We start from the raw sequence: 26,146 nt of genomic DNA, 5'->3' as shown, positions 1-26,146 counted from the left end.
CCCAGCGTGTTCCATCCTTGATCCAGAGGGATCACCACAAGGGACATGAGCTGACTCCAAGGGCCATCCAAATCTTATGCCCCCTGTGTTCTGCTTGCCAACAGAGTACATGAGCACAGGAGCCATACCAGAGAATCCACTACCAGAACTAGCACACACGCCCCAAGTGCAGCTTTCTGATGGCAATGGTCAACCTGGGATAGATCAGAACAGCTGACAAAAGCAAAAGGCTTGGAGCCACCGCCTCCTGGCTAAATGGGACAGGGAATGCTGGTAACATGGGGTCACAAGCCTTCGGCTGAGAACTCTGTCCTTGCTGCCAGTCCACCTGGGCCAGCCTGTCATACACACAAGCCACCTGCACAAATACAGCACCCTCACGAGGGTACGGCCGGCCGTAGAAAGCAGCATCACGGTAACACTGTTTAGTCAGCAGAGTGGATCAACACTCACATGCCAGTCAAGGGTCTGATCCCAAACATAGGGAGAAATACTATCAGGTGCTATTCTTGTGGCTGGGAGGAGGAGGAGATAATGACCATTTCCCACACTCCACTGGTTTGTACCTGAAGTACCCAGCGTGGGTCACCCCTGTCTGTATTATCTAAGCTCCCACACCATTCGGAGGGTGTCTAGAATCACTGAATTGGGTTTTGCTCTCTCACACGGCTAAGGAAAGCGCACAGAGCACATCGTGTGCGGTGGACTGTCAGCTACCAAGAGTTCGGTGGAGTGGAAGAGGATCTCTGCTGGGTGATTGTATCCGAAGAGATCAGTACAGATATTCCAGTCTAAGGCACTGGACTGAGATAGCTCTGAAAGCCAGAGCTTCCTTGCTTACCTTCACTAGTCACACCCTCCTCCAGTTCTTCTCCTTTCTGCAGTTGAAACAAAGAAAAAGCATGAACGTACATACTGTACCTCTTTTCCAGTACCCCCAAGCATGCTTACAAGTAACCCATATCATGCCCTGCCTCTGCCCTGTATCTAAACATGGCTACTATTTGAGAAAGACAACCTAGAGGAGTCAGACAGTGCTCAAGTCAGGACGCAGAAGAAAAACCCAGTATTCCTCTGTGCAGCCAAAGAAATAGCCGAAATGATAGTGCCGTCCTCTATCCATGCAGTCCCAATTAGACCTGAGCAAGTCAGTCAGTTTCCATTTTCTCCACTTCCCAGAGAGCAGGTCTTTTCCTAGCAAGAGAAGCCATAACCCAATACAAAACTGGATAGCTACAGGAAATGCCATCTCATCTGTTCATAATTCCTTTAGGACATCAAGGTTGTGACTTTCGTTAACAGTGCATCAGATGAGGAAGAGACTCCGATGAAATGTTTAGGGACAATATTTTTCCCGAATACAATGGACGGTTAATTTAGAATTTAGAATTTATGACTGGAAAAAAAGCCGAGTGTAAAGCTTATGACACTGTGACTGTAGACAAGAATAAAATGGGTAGCTTGATATAAAAGGATGGAAACTAGTGTGTTGTCTAGGAGAAGTAGCAGAGGCTAACATCACACAAGTTTAGTACAACTTTATATTTAGATGTCTAGCATGTGTTTCATCAGGATTTGAGAATTCACAATTATTAAATAAGGAAGTTGTATTAAATCCCAACTAGATGGCACAATTTTCAAATAATTATCGCATAAAAAACAGATGCTTTCAAGTAGCTTGACTTCCCCAAATCCAGTCACCTTTGAAAGGGAGGAGTTACTTCTCTGCCTTGCTTTCCTCATCTGTAAAATGGGACCGTCACCTGCCTTACCAGGGCTTTGTGAAAACTAACACTTTGAAAATGAAGCCTCATGTAAGGTGTAAGCATCATTCCATTATACAGAAGTTTTTGAATGAACACAGCAGTTAGAGCTTCATGTATAACTTTTGTATAGCTTGCTCTACCGTGACAATCAACTGAGCTGTACTGATGTTACTTCCTTGAAGTGGAACTACTCATGTAAGCTTGTACTCCCTTGAATTGGAGAACAAGGGGGCAAACTAAACATTTGACAAAATAGGGAAAAGCAAAAATCAGCAGAGAATCTGCCTCCCACTCCCTCCTTCTCCCCACAAAGTTTCAAGATTCTAACAAGACATCAGCCAAAAGAAGAGGGATGCAGGGACAGAGACCAGACATTTAAAAGTGTGCCACTGCTATCAAACCAATTTAAATGGAGACAGGTAAGGTTTACTCTTTAAAGTTAAAGACCCTAGATCCCATTTCAGCACTCCAGCTATTCAGCATTGCACTTGAAATACAGACTTACAATTAACCATGTGCTTTAACCCCAATGACTTCAATAGGCCTTAAGCATGTGCTTAAATAAAGGTGGACTTAAGTATGTGCTTAAGTATTTTCCTTCGTTGAGTTCCTTAAGTCCAAATTCCTGACAATCCCATCACCTCTGTGACACTGAGAATGGAGAAGTGAAAACACAATACAATAGCAGCGCAGAAACGTGCTTTGGATGAGGTGACTGCAAACGGCAACTATGAGTTCATTTATTCCCTTCCCTGGGGGAACCCCCCCCAATTTATAAGGTGTCATTCCCTCCCTGCATAGGTAACCACAGAGCAGCCCCAACAGCTTACATCAAAGTTATGCATCTGCACAAGTCCTACTTCCTACATGAAAAACGAAATATAAAAAGTCTCACCAAGTCGGTACTGAGCCACTCCTCAATGTCATCCATGACAGAGGACTGTGCAACGGGGATCTATGGAGTGCGGCAAGAGATACAGCAAGGCAGGCAAAACCAAAATACATCCACAATCATGGCCACAGAACGATGGGAAATGCCAGAAACAAAATGGAAAAAAATAAAAATAAAATAAAAAAAACCCCTCACAAAATAAGATGCAAGATGCACTGAAAAAGCAACAAAATACAAATAGTATTCAAATAAAGCCACGCTTAAAAAGGTAAGTTATGAACAGTGAAGCTAACAAAACCGAGGTTATGGAGAATGTGACTGGACAGGAGCATACAATGGAGAACTTTTTGATTACATATTAAAGCCATCGATGCGGACTGATGGCTCTAATGTGGATCGTGTAATACTTTTGGAGGATAGAATATTGGATATGGATTACATTTTGAAATACCTAACTTCAGACCCCCTCCCTCCCAACCACCACAAACATCCCTTTTTTCCCCTCACAGACATTAATTATTGTATGTTTACTAACCCTAGACAAAGGGGCTTAAATCCTGCAGTCTTCCCAAAGGCAAATTAAGATGCTCTCTGATCAGTCCCTCCAGAGAGAAAGAAACCCCAAATGATCAGATTTAGGATAAACTCTTTGGAATCAAATTAATTATACCGAAATGTTTCTTCCACAGAAGACTCTGCAGACCCTTGCTAACGGTAGTTTGAAAATGTATACGCTAGAGGAGACTCTCTCCATTGCTTATGGCTCTCTTCTACTTATTCAAATAATGTTATAATAAAAACCATCTTCTGCTTTGTAATAGTTACAGACGCAGATCTGATCTGTAATAACATTATGGAAACTTAGATGTAACCATTGGGTTAGGGTCTGGGCAGGATTGGTTAGAAAAGGGAAGTTCTGGCACGCTGGGCTCTTAGACGTTCCCGTAGGCCTGTATTGATCTAACACAACACAGGAGCCATGGAAAGAGCAAACAGGAAAGCAAAGCAATGGACCTAGGTAAGGATCCTCCCAGTGCACACACTTGGAGACAAGGGCATGCTTTGAAGTGACAGGGCTGTTTTGGCAGGGAGGGAGGCGAAGCTCAAAAGAATACTAGACAGTTAGAACCTCCTGAGGAAAAGAAGGGGGAGAGTTGCCAGGGGCTGTCCAGGGAGAGGTCAGCAAGCTGTGATAGAGACACAAGCTAACAGAGCAAAGCTCCATGGAAGAGGCTTAGGGCGGGTAGTCTTACCAGGAGTGGATGATGGTAAGACATCTGGTACACCATGCCAGTCTGAGAGTGGGAAAATCCCGGGATTCCACCCAGAGTCAGGCAATGGCTTTTGACAAGAGGGTAGAGGCCAGGGTACACTCAACAGAACCAGGAGGCGGCCAAGATGCAGTTTGCTCAGTAACTGGCAGCAATGATATGAAGATCCTGATCACCACCAGAATGCTTGCAGTCTAGAGGGGAACAGACCAGATTTCTGTACAGGACAAGTCTCCCTTTTTAACTTGCCAGGATAAATTGGATCTTGCATGTATGCCTTGAAGGCAGTGATTCAAAGTTGCTGTGAACTGGCTAAAAGGGCCATGAACAGGAGGTTGGATTCTGTAGATAGTTTTTTAAATTGCTGCTGGCTGAACAATTTTACGCTGGGGCTCGTGTCTGAAGTCCGTAATCTCCAAAGCTATTAAACCAACTGGTCAGCTCTGGACAATGCAACTTATTTGTGCAGGTTAACACGTCAAAAACTCTCTCGCTCATCTATTTGTGCGGCCCCTATTATGTTTTGTTTTAAACGAGTGTTATTTTATAAAGTGATTGCAATTTTCCCCCAAAGTCTATATGCAAACAGAAAATGGGAATTAGCCTATCAAAACATTCAAGTAACTTTAAGAATAGACTTAAAAAACTAAGGATTTCTTTGCAATTTTGTAGGGTTTTTCCAAAATAAATGAGACGATTTGGATAATCGAAAGGTGAGAAAGCAGGGGTAAGAGAATAAAGAATGAACTTTCACTCAATAAAATGCAAGGAAACTTGGAATTAAAATTAGACACCATTATTTGAAGGTAGTTTTTGTTTGTGGTTTCATCAACAATAAAGTCCCACCAAAAGATATTTCCAAAACTTTTCCTTAGTGCTGATAACATCCAATATTCTACCCTTAAAAAGGCCCTGTGGTGTTAATAACACAAATTATGTTTCTATTGAATAGGATCGCACTGGAAAAGAAGCAGGTATGAAATGACACTAAGTCTCTAGGTGAACTCATTAAATGTTCTTAGAATATCTTTCCGATAAGGTTCATCTTATTGCTAGACCATAGCTTTATACTAGCTTAGGTAATTCTATTCCTTTCTGAATATTTAATACAACTGAAACCAATTCTTGCTTGGCTGCTATGTTCATGTCTTCCCTCGTTTGGTGATCAAAAATTCTTCATATAATATATTATGGCAGCTGTAGAGTTCTAAGGCATGTGTGATGTCAGTCTATTTCAGAGACACCCTTCAATATTGTCTCTTGAAGGCTGCAATGGCCTTCATGCAGCTAACGTAAAATATACCCTATTTAATTGGCTACTTGATTGTCTGCAGCTTGTAACTGTGTGTGGTTTATTGCATATACTGCAGTGGAGGTTTTAAGTCAGCATATATATAGTAGCCTATTGTCTGTGAATCTACAACGCTGAAGTACACGGCCACGCCCCCGGGCCACGTACGTCAGCGCCCCTTCGCCTTCCCCTCCCTCCGTGGAGGTTCGGCCAGCCTCACGGTCCCCTGGACATCCCTGCCACCGCCAGCGCTGCTTCCCTCCCCCTTCCTCTGGCTCCCCATCCTCCCCCACAGCCCCCGATTCCCCCCAGCTCTGCTTTCCACCCCCCTTTCGGCCAGCCCCAGCCCCACCCTCTTCCCCTCCCTCTGTGGGGTGCTGTGGTGTTCCCGCCGGGCCCAGCTGAGGGGGACCAAAGGGCCGCTAGCTGCTGCTTGCTCCCCTGCTGGGGCTGGTGGGAGCGCCGCTCAGCTGAGCCGCAGCGCACCACAGAGGGGAGGGAAGGGGCACCATGCAGGGAGGGGAAGGAGGCAGGGCTGGCCAGAAGGGGGGTGGGAAGCAGAGCTGTGGGGGGAGAATCGGGGGCTGTGGGGCTGTAGGGGAGGATGGGGGGGCCCGGAGGAAGGGAGGAGGGAAACAGCACTGGCGGGGAGTGTCCAGGGGGCCGTGGGGCTGGCCAGTAGAAAGAGGGGGTGGGAAGCAGAGCTGGGGGGGAGATTGGCAGCTGTGGGGCTGGACGGGAGGAGGGGGCAGAAAGCAGACCGGGGGGGGTGCAGCATGGACCCCAAAGGGCTGCTAGCTTCCCCTGCCAGGGCCCAGCTGAGCGCTGCCCTGCTCAGTGAGAGAGCCGCTCAGCTGGGCCCGGGGCAGCAAGCGGCTGCTGCTCAGCTGGGCCCAGCTGAGCGGTGCAGCGTGCCACGGAGGGAGGGGAAGGGGGGCGGAGCAAGCTGGAAGGGGGTGGAAAGCAGAGCTAGGGGAGATCGGGGGCTGGAGGGAAGGATGGGGGGGCCCGGAGGAAGCGGGGAGGGAAGCAGCCCTGGCGGGGGGAGAGGACGGGGGTGTCCAGGGGGCCGGGGGGCTGGCCGGCAGGAAGAGGGGGCGGGAAGCACAGCTGGGGGTGATTGGGGGCTGTGGGGCTGGAGGGGAGGATGGGGGGCCCGGAGGAAGTGGGGAGGGAAGCAGCCCTGGCAGGAGGGGGGCGGAGGGTATCTGGGGGAGCCGGGGGGCAGGAAGAGGGGGCAGGAAGCAGAGCTGGGGGTGATCGGGGGCCGTGGGGCTGGACGGGAGGAGGGGGGCGGGAAGCAGACCTGGCCGCAGCCGGACCCCAAACAGTCGCTTGCCGCAGCTTGCTTCCCGACCGCGGCCCAGCTGAGTGGCGCTGGCGCTGTGCCCTGGTGGGACAGGAACGGGGGCGAGGCGGTGATGTACATGGCCCCCCATTCCTCCTCCCACCGTGGCACTGAGTAGGGCACCCCTCAGCTGGGCCGCTGCGGGGGGGGGGGGGGGGGGGGCGGTGATGTAGACAGCCCCGCCCCCCCGCTGTGTACGTGACCACCCCACCCCTCCTCCCCCATGGCAGCCCGGCTGAGCGCACAACAGTCAGCCGAGCCGCCACGGAGGGGAGGGGAAGAGGGCGGGGCGGTGACGTACACGGCCAGGGGGTGGGGCTATGTATGTCACCGCCCCCTTCCCCTCCCGCTGTGCCCCTCAGCTGGGCCGCCAGGGGAGCCAGCAGCGCAAGGGGCTGTTTGGGCTCCCCCGGAGTGGGAGGGGAAGGGAGGGCGGTGACGTACACGGCCCCGCCCCTCTCCCTCGTGGCAACCCAGCTGAGCAGGTAGCACTCAGCCAAGTGCCATGGCGGGAGAGAAGGGGAAGGGAAAGGGGGCAGGGACAGACACAGGGGAGAGAGAGGCAGGAGGAGGAGGAGAAGAGAAAGGGAAAGTGAGAGGCAGGAGGGGGAAAAGAGACAAAAATAGACAGAGAGAAGCAGGAGGCGGAGGAGAGATAAGGGGGGGAGGCAGTAGGAGAGAGAGAGAGAGAGTGCGCGCTCAGGAAAGAAGACCTGAAAATCCCATCTTATGACGGGCTAATTGGCTAGTACAGGCAGTCCCCGACTTACGCGGATCCGACTTATGTCGGATCCGCACTTACGAACGGGGCTTTCTCGCCCCGGAAGTCGGGGCGAGAGAGCCCCGTTCGTAAGCTGCTCCAGTGCCCCTGGTCTGCTGGAGACCGTCTCCAGCAGACCAGGGGCACCAGGCGGGTTCCCGCGCTTCTGAGGCTTTGCCAGAGCAAAGCCTCAGAGGCGCGGGGAACCGCCGCTGCTGCCGCTTCAATCTGGGTGCCTGTGGTCTGCTGGGGACCGTCCCCAACAGACCACAGGCTCCCGGACTGAAGCCGCAGCCGCGGGGGGGTCCCGCGCCTCTGAGGCTTTGCCAGAGCAAAGCCTCAGAAGCTCTGCTCCCCGTGTCCCTGGTCTGCTGGGGAGGGGGGGGCGCAGCTAGTGTGCTCCCCCCCCCCCAGCAGACCAGGCTTTTGTTTTGGACTCTGGGGCAGAGCAGCTGGGGCGCTGCCGATTGGTCCTGCAGCGCCCGCTCTGGGCACTACTGGACCAACCCGGCAGCACCCCAGCTGCTCTGCCCCAGGTCCTGATTCAGCCGCTGCTGGTCAGTTTCAGCAGCGGCTGAATCAGGACGCCTGGGGCAGAGCAGATGGGGTGCTGCTAGGTTGGTCCAGTAGCACCCAGGAGCGGCGCTACTGGAGCAACCCAGCAGCATCCCAGCTGCTCTGCCCCAGGCGTCCCCAAGTCAGCTTCTGCTGAAACTGACCAGCGCTGACTACAGGAAGCCCGAGGCAGAGTTGCTCTGCCCCGGGCTTCCTGGAATCAGCTGCTGATCAGTTTCAGCAGCAGCTGACTTGGGGACGCCTGGGGTTCTTAAGTTGATTCTGTATGTAAGTCAGAACTGGCGGTCAGGTTCAGCAGTGTCTGAATCTGGACGCCAGTTCCGACTTACATACAGATTCAACTTAAGAACAAACCTACAGTCCCTATCTTGTACGTAACCCGGGGACTGCCTGTATACAATAGATTCAGTAACACAGCCTGCTGTGTCTTAGATGATGTAAATGTGACATTTATAGGCTGGGCAAGCCCAGGAAGTTAGAGCCATCATGGGTACAGGAAATAAGCCTGTTTGTTGACAAAATCCTTGGAAAAGTACAAGAGGAACAACAGACCAGGAGTTTAATATGGTCTTTGGAAGGAAATGACTCAACTGGCTTGAATATTGAGGGTGGGGAGAGGGATCCTGTTACTATGGGAAAAAGATCTCCCAAAACTATGACCAACAGCATTCATCTGGGCACGTTTGAAGCTATTTCCACTAAAAGTTTGTTTTTCTAGCTTGTCTGTGGCACAAGGAAGAGCAGAACAGACACCAGAGGAAAAGGGTTTTCTCTCTGGGAAGAAAATGTACCTCTCAATTGTTCCATGTCACACTGAGACCTAAGTCTCCCTTTATCCAAGCCAGACCTGGTGGCATTCTAATTTTGTAGTATCCAACAATAAAGGTGTTTTATCAAAGTATCTTTATTACTGAGAGGAACCTTTCCTTTCCTCCTGCCAGTTTAGCATCTTTTAGGACACACTGTGGGAGAACAGATTGTTGGGAATAAAACACAAACCTGAATTCACCAAAAGATGAAACAGTTTGCCTATGGGCCTGGTGGCAACATTGGTTCTGAATTCTAAATCAAGGTGGGTGGCTTATGCGATGTAAGCTTTCAACTTATGTAGCAGGCACCCTGCTGGCATGCTGCCAGGTAGCATGTAGCAAACAGACAAACCAACATCTTCATTACACTTTGGCAGCTGTGCAAATCTAGGAGAGAGAAACTAGAACGACCTGCACTGAAGTCTCGCTGCCCTACCTTCAGTCTCCCTGACTTAACAGAGCTGGTGCTAGGTGTAAGCAGACTGAGCACCTGCTTCGGGCCTCAAACAGCTTGATGTGGACCTGTATGTATTGGTATGTGTTGTGTGTGGGGACCTACCCAAAATATTGCTGCTTGGGGGCCCCCGATGGGCTAGCACTGTAGAGTGCCAAGTTTGCTAGAACAGTATGCACTGGGTCCTAGAGTGATTATCATAGGTATGCCTGTGTGGTGCGGTGCAGGGAGCGAGGGGAGGGGAAGGAAATAGCACAAAAATGATGGGAGAGAGAGAGAGAGGAAGGAACTAAATTAAGGCTGTCACAATGCAGAAAGAAGGCAACTCCATGCCAAGTTCCCTCTAATCTTCTCTATCTGCATGTGGAATACATTTTATGTGCACTGAGGTGTGTGTGAATGTGCACCACCAGCAGAAACAAAAGTCCTAGCTGGGGGTGTGCTGCTAATCAGGTGGGTGACATCTGAATCTCTCCTGAGTGGCCACACAAGCACACGACTTATAGGGAACACTGAAAAGTTCTGGTTCAGAGGACAAATGTAAATGGTGCTCCGGTACCTTTTTAACAAGGCAAAACCCCTCTCCTGTAACATTCCCAGCCTTGCACAGGCGCAGTTGAGGGGTGCATCAATATCATTCCTCTTTTCCATATCTCAATAGCACAAAAAGTTACCAATGAAGTTGAACACACAGTAGTTCGGGACGAGGATGCTATATATACGGTAAATACTACGAAGTGGGATTAATAAATATGGTTAAGAACTAGAGCCAGTTGAGAGAAACGGAGTTAATGATTAGTCCAGTTTTATTTTAGGGGTAAAATACAAACAAGGGTGAGCACCTTGTGAGGACAGAAACTGGCGCCTAGTTAACACTAGGGCAGCCAGATCCCCTCCAAAATCTGTATCCCTCCATGATTGCTGCAGTATCCTTTTTTCCAGGCCAGATAACCACAAGCCAATAAGCAGAGATTGTGTTTGGGTTTTTAATAAGGCAGTGGCCTGAGTGGGGTGACCAGCAGGAGTGCCAATTTCATGCTTCCCTGCCCTTGTAAACAGTGGAAAAGCAAACAAGAGGAACTAACTCAATCCCGGGATTATTCATAATGGATGAGCCCTCAACAAAATGGTCTAGATCATCTGTGGCTGCTACAGCTCCACAGACAAGCTCACATCTAAACTGCATCTAAGCACAGCAGAGGAGAAGCTGGTGCCATTCCTTTTATGGCTCTTTCAAGTTTATCTTGGCAATTGTGGGTCTGACAAATGCTGGCAGCCAGAGTTCTATTTCAAAGTTAGGTGCCTACAACTGGCACACAGTGGGCCCCCCGACAAGCACAGAACCCAGCACTCAGACACGTGAGACCAAATCAAGCACCTGACTGGCTACGTATACGCCCAAATTCCCGGTTGCTCTGTCTCCACGGAGCACTGGTAGGCTTGTCTTAGGTGATGTGCAGTTTCACACACCTCACTTCAAAACCTGCGTTGTGTTATACTTTTTGATTTTGCATCAGTTTCATTTAATTCTGTAGCGTCCAACACGCTAGCCACATGTGGCTATTTGGCCAATTGAGTGAGACTAGTTGGCTTGAACAATGTGGCTATTTGGCTGGTTGAGTGTGGCTAGTTCACTACAGCAGTAGCCACTATAGTGGCTACTGCTTCAGAACTGGTTGGACAGCACAGATTTAATTGACGTGTTTTCATGACATTTGCTTTCTGGACCTTTCCCCCCCTCCAACGTGTCCCCTTTAGATTGGGATCTTCAAAGGTCCCTACAGGAGCTGTGTGCCCCATATTTAGTAGGAACTGGATGCCCAGCCCCTGTAAGCTCTTTCAATAGTCTCCGCTCTAAAGTTTAATAGTAAAAAAATCTCAGCATGCTTTAAAACAAACAAAAAAATTCTCAAAAAAAAAAAAAAATCAAAGCAGAACACACCCCTACAAACCTGCTTTAAGTTCTATGTCAGGCAACTCAGGACTTTACCCTCTCCTAAGGATGCATGTGTGCTTACACTTTAAAACAGGTCACAACTGTATTGCAACCTCAAACATTAAAAAAAAATGAGTCAGGATCACTCCACCCCTCAAGACTGGTTAAAAATCGGGTTACTTAAACAATAATGATTGGGTTCTCTTATTTCCACCTGGTTTCTGAGCCTTTAGGGTGCCCTCAGGTCACACTTTCAACTTTTCATCACAAGGATCAGGGCACAGAACGATTATTTCCACGAGTGCAGAGAGTCTCATGTACTCAGCTGTCTCCAGGGCCTGATGCTTAAAGTAAAACACCACTATCACGAGGTTCACGATAAAACTGCCAGAGTTGGAAACACAGCATTAGGTCCTCCCAATAAAGACCAATCCTGAAAGCCTTCATGCAGGAAATATTCCTTAATGGGACATCTGCCAGTACAAATGCAATGCATCAATCCAGTTAGACTCAGATTCTCCTGTTTTAGAATACAGGGTGTTCCCGCTATACAGCCAAGATACTTTCCAAAAATAGTGGATGTATAGCGAAACGACATCAAGTGGGGAATTTTTTTTCCCCCCACATCTGACTTCCATTTGTGCAAATTGTTGGGTTTTTTTGTGCAATGTAAGAGTGGGGAATGGGAGGACTTATAATGCATCAGTTCCTACAAGTGTCAACTACGCTAGTGCGGAACTGATGTATACTGGGGCGACATATAGCGGGAACGCCTTGTAATCAAAAAAAGAGAAGGACCCTTCTCCTAGATTACTCAATCCAATTAGGTTTGATCCTGCAAACTTCATGTGCTGAGCTCACCTTAGAGTTAAGTGCCACAGGAGCAGGTTGCTATTGAAGGAGTTGAAAAGGAGCCTCGAAAATGACCCACCCCTAAATTAAAATACATGGAGCTTGTGTTTATGCTTGAAAAGTGGATACTGCATGTATAAATCGAGACAGTAAAAGGAACTAACAGCATCCCCAGCCCTGTTTTGGAGGTGAATATGGACAGTAGAAACTCCTACAACTGATGCCAAGACGACACTTACTGGGCTGTAGGTCTCTGGGCAACATAAAAACTGAATTTTGGCAGACACCCCCCTCAGGATATTAAACTTCCCCCAGACAATTATGCAGGTAGGGGATAAAATCCTTGTACTGTCTGATTTGTGGTAGTTCAGTAGGTTGGGTGAGAGGTAAACACAGGATGGTTATTCTACATGAGGAACGGGAGTGGGCAAGAGGGTTCATTTTACTGGTGAAATTCTCACCATTCCTTGTGTAATTAGCCACTTGTCTATGGGCTCCATGTCTGAGTTCCCACCTTTACCTCTCCTCTGTGTTGGGAACAGAAATGCCCATAAAGAAAACCATCGCAAAACCCACGATAAAGTAATAATACAACATCAGTAAAATAGAGGCATACACTGTGCATAGAGTCCTTTCTGATAATACACACTTAAGGCCCCACCCCCCGGGTTCTGTCACCCTTCTCTGCTATCTGTACATCAGAAACAGGACTTCGGTACCCTTGGCTTCCTTTGAACAGGTTACAGAGCTAACAGTTTAAGTGAGGCTGACGTTGGTTTTTCTTAGAGGTCAGGGTGTGGACTAGACGACTCAGAAATCTGTCAGACCTCACAGAAATCCCTAAATTTAAGTGATTCTGGAAAAACCCTTGTTTTTTGAAGGTTATAATAATTCACAGCTAATATTTATTTCTCCTCCAATTTCTCTTCGTTTCCAGACAGACTGGCCAGGCTCAGCTTGGCAACGGCAGCCTTATGAGGGGCATAAAGAAGGTGGTAAGGGGAGAGTAAATAATCCCAGCTGGATGAAATGTTTTGGCAGTCTTTCAAACTGCATCGCTTTAAGGGCTTCACTATTTAAGAGGACCAAAACCATAACATCTCATTTCAGGACTTGGGCTGGGGAATGTATCCCGAGGTGGAATTGTCTGAATCTTCTGAACTTCTCCACAGTCTGGATAACATTAGAGATTATCTCCTGGGCTTCAGCCTTCCCAGGTGCTATCCTGATACATCTTGATGGCAGCTATAGCAATTTCCAACATGGACAGGTAAAAATAAAATAGGTTTAGCTGTCTTAATGTGACTTTGCAGCTAGAAACAAGGCTAGCCAATTGCCCCGGACCAACCAGCTCTCCATGGCCCTCCATTTGAGAATGACTGCACTACTTCAAACAAAAGACAGAACTATGTAGCGCTTCAAAGATTAACAAGATGGTTTATAAGGTGATGAGCTTTTGTGGGCCAGACCCACTTCCTCAGTGGGTCTGGCCCACAAAAGCTCATCACCTAATAAACCATCTTGTTAGTCTTTGAAGTGCTACATAGTTCTGTCTTTTGTTTCAGCTAGACCAGACTAACACGGCTGCATCTCTCACTATTCTGCACTACTTCAGTTTGATTAGAAGAATTTTAACACAAGAGAACCTCGCTAAAAGGAGAAGTGTAAGAAGAATGGGTTTTGGCCCCTCCCAGGAAGCTCTATAAATAAATAAAAAAACCCTTCGGTTAGCATTCTGTCCTAATTACACCACACATTAGTTTATGGAGAAGCAGCAGCTGTCAACAGGGGCGGGTAACTTTTAGACGTTATTAGCATTTTTAAATCTCCTCTGAGATGCAGTCCTCGGCAGCCTCGCTGCATTTGTAAAATGTATTTTGCTGCCTAACTATTCAGGGTTTACGTTTCTTCCTCGACAAGCAGGGCCCTTGATCAACCAGCCATAACATGGGCTAGTTTGACAACCTGGTGTAGTCATCGGGACTTTTGAAAAGAGGGCGAAGATCTGAGCTGTAACGACAACCCACAGTCCAAAGTTCAGTAGTCCAGGAGAGCGACTGCTTTCCAATACTTTGACCAGTCAGATTAGTTTAGATTTGGTCCTTTGAACTGACAACGCGTCAGGCAAAGTAACAGCTTTGCTGGTGTGAGTGACAGGTGGCAGCTGTGCCTGACGCAGGTATAAAATAACAAGACCGCTAATGAATAAGGATACAAACTCCTTGGCCATCAGTGGAGTAGTAGAGCCCCCATTGCCAAGGGCCTAATGCGTCACCTCAGCACTCAACACTGGTTATTCCAACGTTAGCTAGCAACAAAGAAGGGATTAAAGATTCTGCTCTCAGCAGTCTAAGCAGCAGCAAGGCACAGCTGGCCTGAGTCACCCCCAACAATTCATTCCTGTTTCTCACCGTCTCCGAGTGAAGTGCCTCAGAATATAGTGCAAGCTGCTGTCATGAGAGAGCATGGAGAGGGGATCAGCATGGGATGGGGAAAATGCTACTCAGCAGATGGAGAAGGATCTGCAACTTATGAGGAGAGGCTGAGGGATTTGGGCTTATTTAGTCTGTGGAAGAGAAGAGTGAGGGAGGATTTGATGGCAGCCTTCAACTTCCGGAAGGGAGGTTCCAAAGAGGATGGAGAGAGGCTGTTCACAGTAGTGGTGGATGGCAGAACAAGGAGCAATGGTCTCAAGTTGCAGAGGGGGAGGTTTAGGCTGGATATTAAGAAAAACTATTTCCCTAGGAGGGTGGGGAAGCACTGGAAGGGGTTACCTAAGGAGGTGGCAGAATCTCCATCCCTAGAAGCTTTTAAGTCCGAGCTTGGCAACACCTTGGGTGGGATGATTTAGGTGGGGTTGGTCCTGCCTTGGGCAGGGGCTGGACTTGATGACTCCTGAGGTCTCTTTCAGCTCTAAGATACTATGAAGACTGCATTGACTCTTCCACGCTCCTAGTGGCCAACACAGAGCCCAGGCTAGTCTGGAAGCTTTGAACGCCTTCAGCCATAATGAGACTCAGGCTTACCAATGGGGGAGGGGTGACAACGGGCAGTTTCCCCAGGACCCAGTGATTCAAAGGGATCTGTGGCTCCCAGCTGCCACCATGGCTATTGCAGCAGCTGTGGCATCTGGAGTCCTGGGCCCTTTAAATCTCTGCCGGAGCACTGAGCTGTGTGCTCCAGGCAACTCTAAGGGCTGGGTGGGGGCAGCGCTGCGCTCTGGGCAGCGCTGAGCGCTGCTGGGGGAGGGGAGAGAGTGATGCAACATGCTCTGAGTAGGGCTCAGGGCTGGCTGTTCCAGCCCCGCCCCTGCCCTTTCCAAGTATATAAAGCCAGCACTCCCTCTCCCCGCCACACACACGTTGAAGGCTGTTGGCTTCCCTGATTAGACTTACACTGACAACCATGAGAATACAAAGTGACATGGGAGCTATAAAAAGATATTTGTAAAAAGGGGCGAGAGAATTATCTGGGAATTTCACTTGGTCTGTACTCAGCTCACATCTCTACATGGGGATGTCCAAAGGAGTTAAAGGGTGAGCTCTCGCTCTCAGTCATTACTATCTAGTTTGTTGTAACTTCACATAGATTGTGGTCCTTCTGAACCCCTCTATCAACTTTCACAGACAAGAATTAATCAGCATTCACAGAAGATTACCTATATTTAGTCCTGCAACAGTGCCTCCCAGAAAGCCAGACATCCGAGCAGACTGAAAGATTGCAGAAGCATTCACCCACTATGTTTTTGTGATGTTATTTAAGCTGAATCCACCAAGTAGCTAGTCTCTCTAGAAACGGGTATCAAGAAGGAACTTGCTCTTAGAAAATGCCCCTCGCTGACACCCACATTAAATACAATGGTCAGTGCTACTTCCAAATCATTGGTGGGATACAAATGAGCAGTCTAACTCGGGTGTTTACCCAGCAATATTGTAGCTCTTGGCATTTCATGCTCCCAGTTTTGTGCTGGAGTGCTTCTTTCAGAGCAATGACTTACCCCTCCAGCATTCTGTTTTCGCACATCTAGAGCAGATGCCAGTCCTTTGACGGCCTGTGGATCCTCATACGTCACACTGCAACAAAAGAACAAAGAGAACCAATGCAAATCCAGCCATCACTCAATGCCTGGTCAAATGCATTAGGCACTAATCAACTAGCTGGCTATTTGAGACTAGCATGGAGTATATAAAGTTCCATCAACGCAGCAGTTGCTTCCCAGCGCAGACAAAATACATTCTCTCACCCAAGGAGGTTACAAATGGATTTCAGATGCAACACGTGGTGTGTAAGAGACAGAGGAGGGGGAGGGAAGGGAGGCAGGACAACAATCAGATTTGATTTCTCAGTTACTCTCTGGAGGCTAGTGTACAGCACGACGGTGAAGACAGAGTTTTGTGGGTTTTCCTGAGACAGAATGAGACTTAAATCAGCACGTTTGTTTGTTACCACAGTAGGAGTCAGCCTTCAGGTGGAATTTAAAGATGGGGTAATGGCTTTGGAAGTCTGTTTGGAAAGGGCATTGCGAAACGCAGAGGACAGCACAGAAGAATGCATCACGATGATGGAGAAGCATGCACGTGGGGCGTGAAAGCTGTCATTAATGGTAGAGCGGCAGAGGAGGATAACACACCGGGACTAGATAGAAAAGCAGTTAAGTTTACATGAAGCCTTAAAAGGTGCTAACAAGAAGCTTGAACATAATGTGGTGAGGGGGAAGCCAGTGGAGGGAAAGGGAGACACAACCTCATCAGATAATGGACAGGAAAGAAGGTCCTGCCAGTTAAGGGACATGTTGGCAGTGGCCACAGTAATCAACAAGTGCTTTAAGAAGAGATGCAGGAAAACACGCTACCTCAGCTCGCTAGAGCCACAGCCTCTTTACTGGGAATTTCAAAAGACATGTAAAATTACCACTGAAAAAGATTCATAGCTATAGTTACTGAGCTAAGGGAGCACTGCCATCCCTTTTCCTTCATGCACAAGGGCTAGTAATTGACTCTCTCAGGCAGATACCAACACCTACCTGTAAATTAGCCACTGGGTGGTGCTACATGCCTGACTTGGTGAAATACCTCTCCTGGGCATGCCTGCTTCTACCAGCCTGAGGACCTGCGATCCAGTCTCTCACTTGCTTCTGCAGCAGAATAAGCTACAGCCAAGTCTCTGGGGAGCTGCTTCACTCTATTTTAACAGCACAAGAGCTAATGAAAGTACAATAATCCTCCCTTCTGAAATGACGGATGTGTGTGCGCTCTTTGCGCCATTACCTCCCAGATGATGGAGATGGAGTCGCAGGCTGAGGAGAGCAGTTTCACGTTTCATTTAGTACAAGAGGTGTAATGGAAACCTTGTAAAGGATCTGGATTTAGATCCCACCATTAGGTATTCACCTCAGGCTTAGCGCCTTAGTGTGAATTCAGAAACCCTCAGTGCTAATTTAGTAACTCCCAATTAAAATGCTAAACTGATCGTGTATATTTCTATTCCAGCTGGAGCAGCATGGACATCTGTACTCATGTCGGCCTAAGGCCTCCTGTTCTCAAGGCCTCTCAGCTGTAACTTCCCAGCCTGGTGAGGATGATGTTTGTTGAGCATAGAAGGCACAAATGGAACGCAGGGGTGAGTTACTAGCTGAGAAAGGTAATGAAGGTGCATATGACACTGCCTAGCTGCACTTCCAAGGTGACTGTCACTGATGCATATTGGTGCTGTTCCTATTGCGATACTTGAACTCACTCCCAAACTCCGATGCTGCCTGTATCGCCTAGAATTTGGAACCAGGAAGAGACCCCGAGAAGGGGTACATGGAATGAAAATACCTCCCAGTGTCCTTTCTATGAGCCTCACTTGTGGGAGATCAAATCTCTCAACTAAGAGGGCGGACTCCTCCATTAAATAAATTCATGCCCATTTAGTGTCTGGGAAGGTGTCTGATATGCAGCCCTGGAGGCTGAATAGGTGCAGTGTGGGAGCATCTTCATGCTGCGCAGCCAACATACCTTGATCCGGAGCAGCAGGATCCAGTCCGAAGGGTGAGATGGTAATTCAGTTATCACCACTGAGGGTCTGGGAACTATAGGTCATTACAGACCTGTACAGGATCGAAGCAATGACCTATGGGGACTGGATCCAAGTGTGTGTCTACGCTGCAATTAGACATCTGCGTCTAGCCTGCAGCCGAATCTCAGAGACCTTCCAAGCCTCCTAGAACCCAGGCTCCAGTTCAGGCATAGATCAGCCACAGGTTTTTAACAGGATAGCTACTAAGCCACTGCTAGTCTCCCAAAGTTGACTCATGCTCTGATATCTTCATGGATATTTAAGGGGAGTTTCATTCTCCCACACATCCTGTAGAAAAATAATTTAAGGGACTGAATTTCTAAGTTTCTAGGTGGCTTAGAAATTCAAAGGTGAAACGAGACAGCACCTGAAATTACCGAACCAATCTACAGTGGACCTTGGCCTATAAAAACGACCTCTACAGCTACTCAAATAATCCACTGAAATCCAGCAGGAGGAAACCTAGATTAAGCAAGGTTAGAGGACAAAAATCCACAAAGTTTGAGTTATAAAATAATTTTGATCTGAGGAGGCCTCAGATTTTGTTCCCTAAGAATACACAGCATTTGAAACCAAATCCCCACTTACTTCTTCCGCTGATCCGCCAGGGAACTGCCTCTTGTCTGCGCAAACATGTCGAAGTCATCTCGAGGGTTACAGTGTTGAAGGGAGCTGAGTGTTCCACTGACACTGTTTGTGCCCAAGTCTACAGAAACAACAACCACCACCAAAGTACAGAGTGTAAGGGAAAGGAACCAACCCAATAGTGAACAGTGATCAAATACCAGTTGGGACAACCAGCGATACACAAGCACTCATCAGCAATAGAGCATAGTTACAGTGTAAACTAGAGGATAGCCATAATGTTGCACTGACGGAGCGTGAAGGAGACATCCTCTGGGCCCAGTCCATAAAAGACAGCCTCTGCTAGTCACAGCCTTGCTTATTATACACAGTATCTGCTAGCAGAGCTTTTACCTCGAGTAGTATGGACAGACATTTCCCATCTCCCAAGAACCAGGATATAAACTCTACCTCCTAAGTAGAATAAAGCTGCCTTCTCCCCTCCCATCTCCCCGTTTCATTATGTTTTTGAGATCCCAGGCAGGGAGGGAACGAGGAAAAACTGAAATGCAGGAAAGTGAGTGACGAACAGATGAAGAAAATTAATGGAATGAGAGAAAGTCATTTCTATTTTTCTGTATTGCAAATCTGCACTGAGATTCAGTTGGTTTCACACAGTGCTGTCAGAGCTAAGGGAACAATCACAGCCACACAGCTAATTTTACACAATTTTCATAGATTATAAAGCCAGAATGGACTCGTGATCATTTCGTCTGACCTCCTGTGTAACACAAAGAAAAGGACTTCCCAGAATTAGTTCCTGTTTAAACTAGAGTATCTCTCTTGGGAAATCTCTCGTTTTAAAAATCGCCAGTGAAGAACTGCCACAACTCATCTTAAGTTGTTCTAATTAGCCTGTTAAAAATGGGTGCCTATTTTCAGTCTGCTTTTACCTACATCCTTCTTGAATTATAGACACCAGACTTAGACTCAATATTCCAGGAGCAGTTGCACGAGTGCCAAGCAGAGCAGTAATAGAACCTTCTTACGCCTGCTTGATGTTCTCATTTATAAATCTAAGGATCACCTTAGCCCTTTTGATGGCAATGTCACACTGGGAGCCCGTGTTCAGCAGATTACTCTGAAGTCTTTTGCAGAGTCTCTGCTTCCCAGAAGACAGCGCCCGCCTATCTCCCCCTCCCCCCAAATCCTGTAAGCATGGCCTGAACTCTTTATTCCTAGATGTATGACTTCACATTTGGCCATACTAAAATGCATATTGTTTGCTCGTGCCAAGCTTACCAAATGATCCAAATTACTCTGTACCAGTGACCTGTCCTCTGCATTTATCACTCCCCCCACATTTGGGCGATGTGCCAATGTTATCCAATTTGGGGAATTTTTTCCATTTTTTCTACCATGATTTACAAGTTTAAATATAAAACTGGTTTTCAACCCCAATATCCCTTGAATTAATACAGAATACCAAGCTCCAAATGTTGGCATTTCTTTGATGAAAAATGCTCACTAAAATAATTTACTGTTCAGTAAGACAGCGTGCCACAAACCCCCTGCGACAGCTGTTCTGTGCAAGGATTCCATTTTTTTCCGTTTTAGTTCTTCGTCCTATGCCTCTCCCCATTGTTAAACCGGATGGGAAGCGAACATGGAGGTCAAGCAGAGTGCCCAGCTCAAGAGCCCTTTAATCTAGTATAACCCGCAAGATTTTGCGCTTGGACAGAACTATTCATCTGAGGATTTCAATTAAGTTTTAAAAAGTGCTTCTAAGACTCATGCCCCTGTAGAGCAGGTAAAGGAATAATATCCTGCCTTTACAGCTAAGAAAAGGAAAGCCTGGAGGTTAAGTGACTAGACCAAGGCTACCCAGTGATTCAGTGACAGACTGAAGCCCCTGTCCATCTCATTTTCCCCTGTTCTAACCACTGGACAAAGCTTTTTACCCACAGCCCATCTTAATGTTGAAACTTCTCTCATACTAAATCCATGCGCTTATTAAACTACTGGGACCTAAAGACAGGTCCACCCCAACGTGATTAGGGACTAGTCTTGAACAGCTGCTATTCCATGCTGATCTGCCCTTTAAAAGTTAGGCACTTACCAAGCCCAGCAAGTTGCGAGGAAAGTGAAGTTGGGGGTGCTGTGTTCCCCACCATGGGGCTCACGACAGCTGGAGAGCCAGGGCCCAGATCTATTAAATTATCCTCTGTCACCTCACTCAGCACCTGTTGGGACAGTCAAGGTGACAGATTACGCATCCCACTGAGCAACCGTTACAGAGACAAAATAAACCAAGAATGATGGATGCTTCCTATACACTCCCTCGCTGGAAAGCTGTTGTAAATGGGAGCATTTTAATTAGGCTCCTAGATGATGAATGCAACACAAGGAGAACGAAAAAGCTATTTATCTGTCCGGGTCACTGTCCAAAAAGCACGTTAGGCTTAACATCTGGCTTGCCATTATGGTATAATCCCATCCAATGCAGTCTTGAAGAAAATCTCTCTCACGTGTCTCCCATATCACCTCAGAATTGCTTAACCTGCTTCTGTCTCCTCACCCCCTTTAGCTTTGGAGCCAGATAATAGTAAGAGCTGAGCCCCCAAAACCCTCTTTCACCTCAACTTGTACATTAAATATGAACCAGTCATGGAAACGTTCTCCTCCTTAACTACTGTTATAACGCAGGCACTCAGTGTATGTTGGACAGATGTCTCCTCCTCTGAGCGTGCCATCACTGTAGAAGACAAACTGGATACTTACTCCATTACTGGCACTTTGTGCCGAACGGCCTGATCTGTATCGTTCAAACCTGTTGTAAAACAAAAGGAGAGAGACCATCACACCCACACACGCACTCTGAGCAAGTCAAGCTCAAGACAAAGCCAGGACAGGTCAGTGGGGGTTGAAGACAGCAGCTGGGAGATCCCACTAGACGCTGAGAGAAAGAACTATGAGGAGGGAAAGGAAACAACTGCAGAAGTTGTGTTCTTGGGCTCCGGCAGTGTAGGCAGCGTGAAGCTTCTCTTCTTCAACCGCCACTCGAAAGGACAGGATAGGAGAAACAGGATAGGAGAACTTGGAGGCAGAGGGGTAATGCCCCTGGCTGGATAGTCAAATGCTACTTTAAGTCTTGCTCCCTTCACCCTGCATACCCTCAGTCCCCCCCAGTATTTCTTCCTTTGCAGAGCTGCACCAAAGGGGTGTGCTCCAGTACACTCAGTGCTTCCGCAAACCCCATCTCTCAACTTCTCATGGCTCCGGCCCCAAATCTAACCACTCCTCAGCACTCAGCAGGGGCGGATGAGTGCCCCGCGGGGCCCAGGGCAGCGCCGTGGGGCCTCGGGCAGCGAAATTTCACGGGGCCCCTTCTTTGACACAGCTCTTGCACCGTGGTGCCACAGCGCATGCCCCGCTCGCCCTGCCCTAAATCCGCTGCTGGCACTCAGCAGCTGCTCTTGGTCAGTGTCCAGACCACTGTTTCTTAAGCTATGTTCCGCGGAACACTGGTATTCTGCAAACACCACACAGGTGTGCTGCAACCTCTTCCTTGTTTTTGTTACTTCTTTGTTTTTGTCTTTTTTTGTCTGACTTTTTTTTTTTTTTTTTGAAGAAAATTTTCATTTGTGTTCCGCATAAAAAAATATTATTGTTTGGTGTTCCGGGGTCTCAAAAAGTTTAAGAAACACTGGTCCGGGCAGACACTCTCCAAGCACAAAACAAATGACTTTAGCTAAATCAAATTAATTAGAGGGTCATCTTCCCCCACTAGCTGTATGTCTGACACCTAGGCTCCACCTTAACAGTCACTAAAATGGTTTCCCCTGCTCCCTTAGCTACCCTCACGCAGCTCTAAGAACATGAGAACTGTCATAGAGGGTCCATCTAGTCCAGTATCCTGTCTTCCAGCAGTGGCCAATGTCACATGCTTCAGAGAGAAGATGAACAGAACAGGCAATGATCAAGTGATTCATCTTCCTTCATCCACTCCCAGCTTTGAGCAAACAGAGGCTAGGGAAACTCAGAGCATGGAATTGAAACCCTGATCATCCTCACTAATAATCACTAATGGGTCTGTTCTCTATGAATTTATCTAGGTTTTTTTTAAATGCCGTTATAGCTTTGGCCTTTACAACATCCCCTGGCAATGTGTTCCACAGATTGACTGTACGTTGTGTGAAGAAATACTTCCTTTTATTTTAAACACACTGACTATTAATTTCATTGGGTGACCCATGGTTCTTGTATTATTTGAAGTAGTAAACGACACTATCTAATTTCTCCACACCAGTCAAAATTGTTGTAGATTTCAGAGAGTGTTAGTCTGTTTCAGCAAAAACAACAAGGAATCCGTTGGAACTTTAAAGACTAACAAATTTATTAGGGCATTAGGAAATAAGTGTTCATGAGCTATAAGTCAAAGCTTATGCCCTAATAAATTTGTTAGCCCTTGAAATACCACTAGGTTCTTTGCTGTTTTTGCCAAAAACAGCAAAGACTTCTATCAGATCCCCTTTTAGTTGTCTATTTTCCAAGCTGAAAAACCCCAGTCATCTCTCTCCTCACATGTAAACTGTTCCACACCCCTAATTTTTGTTACCCTGGTCTGTATCTTTTCCAATTCTAATATATCTTTTTTGAGATATGGTAACTAGATCTTCACACAGCATTCACTGGCGTTCAGATTCAGCCGCTGTTGAAACTGACCAGCGGCTGACTACAGGAAGCCCGAGGCAGAGCTGCTCTACCCCGGGCTTCCTGGAATCAGCCGCTGATCAGTTTCAACAGCGGCTGAATCTGGATGCCTGGGACAGAGCAGCTGGGGTGCTGCGGGGTTGGTCCAGTAGCGCTGAGGAGCAGTGCTGCGGGACCAACCCAGCAGCACCCTAGCTGCTCTACCCCAGGCGTCGGCGAGAAAAGCCTGGTCTGCTGAGAGGGGGAGGGGGGCGCACACTAGCTGCCCCCCCCCCAGCAGACCAGAGAGACGCGGAGCAAAGCCACGGAGGACGCGCCGTGGTCCCGCCGCTCGCGTCTCGGCGGTCCTGCCGCCCGCATCCTCCGCGTCTTTGCTCCGCGTCTCCCTGGTCTGCTGGGGTGGCTTCCCCAGCAGACCAGGGAGACGCGGAGCGGCTTTTCTCACCACGGAGGACGCGGGCGGCGGGACCGCCCAGACGCACCGCGGTCCCGCCGCCCGCATCCTCCGCGCTGAGAAAAGCCTGGTCTGCCTGGGGGGGGGGGGCACACTGGGTGCGTCCCCCCCCCCCAGCAAACCAGGGAGACGCGGGCTGCGGGTCCGCCCGGAGACGTGGGCGGCGGGTCCGCCCAGACACGCCGCGGTCCCGCTGCCCGTGTGCTCCGCGGCTTTGCTCTGCATCTCCCATGTCTGCTGGGGGGCCCCCCCAGCAGACCAGGGAGACGCGGAGCAGCTTTTCTCACCATGGAGGATGCGGGTGGCGGGACCGCGGCACATCTGGGCGGTCCCGCCGCCCGCGTCCTCTGCGGCGAGAAAAGCCCCGTTCGTATGTAGGGATCTGTAAGTCGGATCCACGTAACTCGGGGACAGCCTGTATCTTAATTTTGTATCATCTGCAAATTTTGCCACCTCACTGTTTACTCCTTTCCCCCAAATCATGATGCCATTTACATTTTTGTGTTCATCTCTAAGGTGCTGCAGGACTATTTGTTGTTCTTTAAGTTTTTTCAGTTACAGACTAACACAGCTACCCCTCTGAAACCCTTTCCCCAGCTCATTTACATATATGTTGAACAGCACGGGTGCCAATATGGATCACTGAGGTTGCCACTATTTACCTCTCTCCATTCTGAAAGCAGACTATTTATTCCTACTCTTTGTCTCCTATCTTTTAGTCAGATATCAATCCATGAGAGGTCCTTCCCTCTTATCCCATGAGAACTTACTTTGCTGAAGAGGAACCTTGTCAAAGGCTTTTTGAAAGTCGAACTACACTGGATCACCCTTGTTTGTTGATGATCTCTTAGAATTCTAATAAGCTTAAACAACAAATGGTCTGGTAGCACTTTATAGACTAACAAAACATGTAGACGGTATCTTGAGCTTTCGTGGGCACAGCCCACTTCTTCAGATGACTGGAGTTTTAGGTCTAATAGATTGGTGAGGCACACTTTTCCTTTCCAAAAGTCATCCATTATCCTCTTTCCTTATTATGAAACCCAATACCCAATGTTTTAAAGTCAGCTTGTTTCTGAATAAAGATTAGATTCTCCAACCCCCTGCACCTGGTATGAAGATCAGGACTTGTGCATGTTACAGAATGTTAGGAATCATTCAATACCAGGGGTATTTTGTCAGCAGGACAACATCAGAGTGAACTGTGAAATCTTCTTAAGCTAACAGTGGAAGTTAATTTTTTAATTACATGCAACTATAAAGAGACGTGCCAGCCCATGTCTCTGTAAGCATCTATGGGAGTTGCGCATGCTCAACTGCTCTGAAATATCTTGCCCTTCTCTACCTGCAGTTAGGCTCCCAACAATGAAAGTATCCCCACCCTTGCACCCACTTCTCACTAGAAAGGTGTACAAGCCATTTTCTCCTCTGGACCATAAGCTCCAAATTCAAGACCTCTGATCTTGGTTGCATGCACTGATAGTATTGCAGTCATCAGTGATGCCAGAAAACAGCATCTAGAATTTTGAACTGAGTAATGCAGGTAAAAGAGCAGGTGGAGAAACTGGGGTCCACATGCTTGAAATATTCAAACCTATGCAATGATTCTGCAATTTATTTCAAACAGATTCTGCAATGTATTTCAAACAGATTTTTTTTTAAACAGGGCAGCTGGCCTTTACTAGAGATGTAAAATCTCATTAATTGGTTAACTGGTTAAACATCATGTTATCTGCTTAGCCAATTACGGGGGGTGGGCTGGAGTGACCCATCTGCCTCTGACAGGGGCTGCTCCAGCTAGGCCAGAGTGCCTCCCACCCACGGCAAGCTCTGCGGTGCTGGAGCAGCCCCCTGCCTGTGGCAGGCGGGCAGCTGCTCCAGCACCCATCAAGGGTGATGCTTACCGATTAATCATTCACATCCCTAACCTTTTCCTATAAAATGCAATAAGAATCTTAACCCCGTGGTGATCAGTTTCATTCTGAGCCTTAGTCAGAGACCTTTGCACTTTGCTCCTTGGAAAAATGCTGCTGAAGGGTGCTGAATTGTTCCAGTCCAGAGCATGGAAGAACAATTCTGTTTTGGAAATGATGAAAAGTCTGGTACCAAAGACTAGGCGAAACGGAATGGGGATATGGATTTTCTGCATCAATGTGCAGTTTTTCTGTGACAGCACAAAATCACAGAGCTAGAGTCTAATTTAATTTTAAAAAGCTTTTTATAAATGAGGCTTGTGTTGTCAGGTGGGAAGATAAGCCTCCTTTTTAATAGGTTTGCCTCCTGCACCAATCATTCAGGGAAAGATTAAACTTCTCCAAGAGTGCTGCATTTAGCTGGATATGTAATGTAACAGCAATCAGTTTCCTCATTTTAAAATACATTTCAGGTTTTGAATTTATC

The 26,146-nt window shown here is 47.7% G+C and overlaps 1 protein-coding gene across 4 annotated transcripts in view; it reads right to left on the bottom strand.

Moving 5' to 3' along the window:
- Positions 1–26,146, bottom strand: part of TOM1L2 (target of myb1 like 2 membrane trafficking protein) — a 94,966-nt gene that overhangs the window by 5,782 nt on the left and 63,038 nt on the right. For 2 of the 4 annotated variants that reach the window (XM_014575251.4, XM_006126606.5), the window contains exons 9-15: positions 21,361–21,409; positions 20,699–20,822; positions 18,604–18,721; positions 15,953–16,028; positions 12,417–12,482; positions 2,662–2,721; positions 842–878 (exon numbers count right to left, since the gene is read on the bottom strand). In XM_014575251.4, coding sequence (XP_014430737.1) covers positions 842–878; positions 2,662–2,721; positions 12,417–12,482; positions 15,953–16,028; positions 18,604–18,721; positions 20,699–20,822; positions 21,361–21,409 — 530 coding nt within the window. The remainder of the gene's footprint in view (positions 1–841; positions 879–2,661; positions 2,722–12,416; positions 12,483–15,952; positions 16,029–18,603; positions 18,722–20,698; positions 20,823–21,360; positions 21,410–26,146) is intronic. The other 2 variants (XM_014575252.4, XM_014575254.4) reach the window with 2 other exon arrangements.

This window comes from Pelodiscus sinensis, chromosome 15, assembly GCF_052426305.1.
Source record: "Pelodiscus sinensis isolate ZL-2025 chromosome 15, ASM5242630v1, whole genome shotgun sequence".
Taxonomy (NCBI): Eukaryota; Metazoa; Chordata; order Testudines; family Trionychidae; genus Pelodiscus; species Pelodiscus sinensis.
The sequence above is the reverse complement of the archived record's forward strand: the minus strand, read 5'-3'. Positions and strand labels throughout refer to the sequence as shown.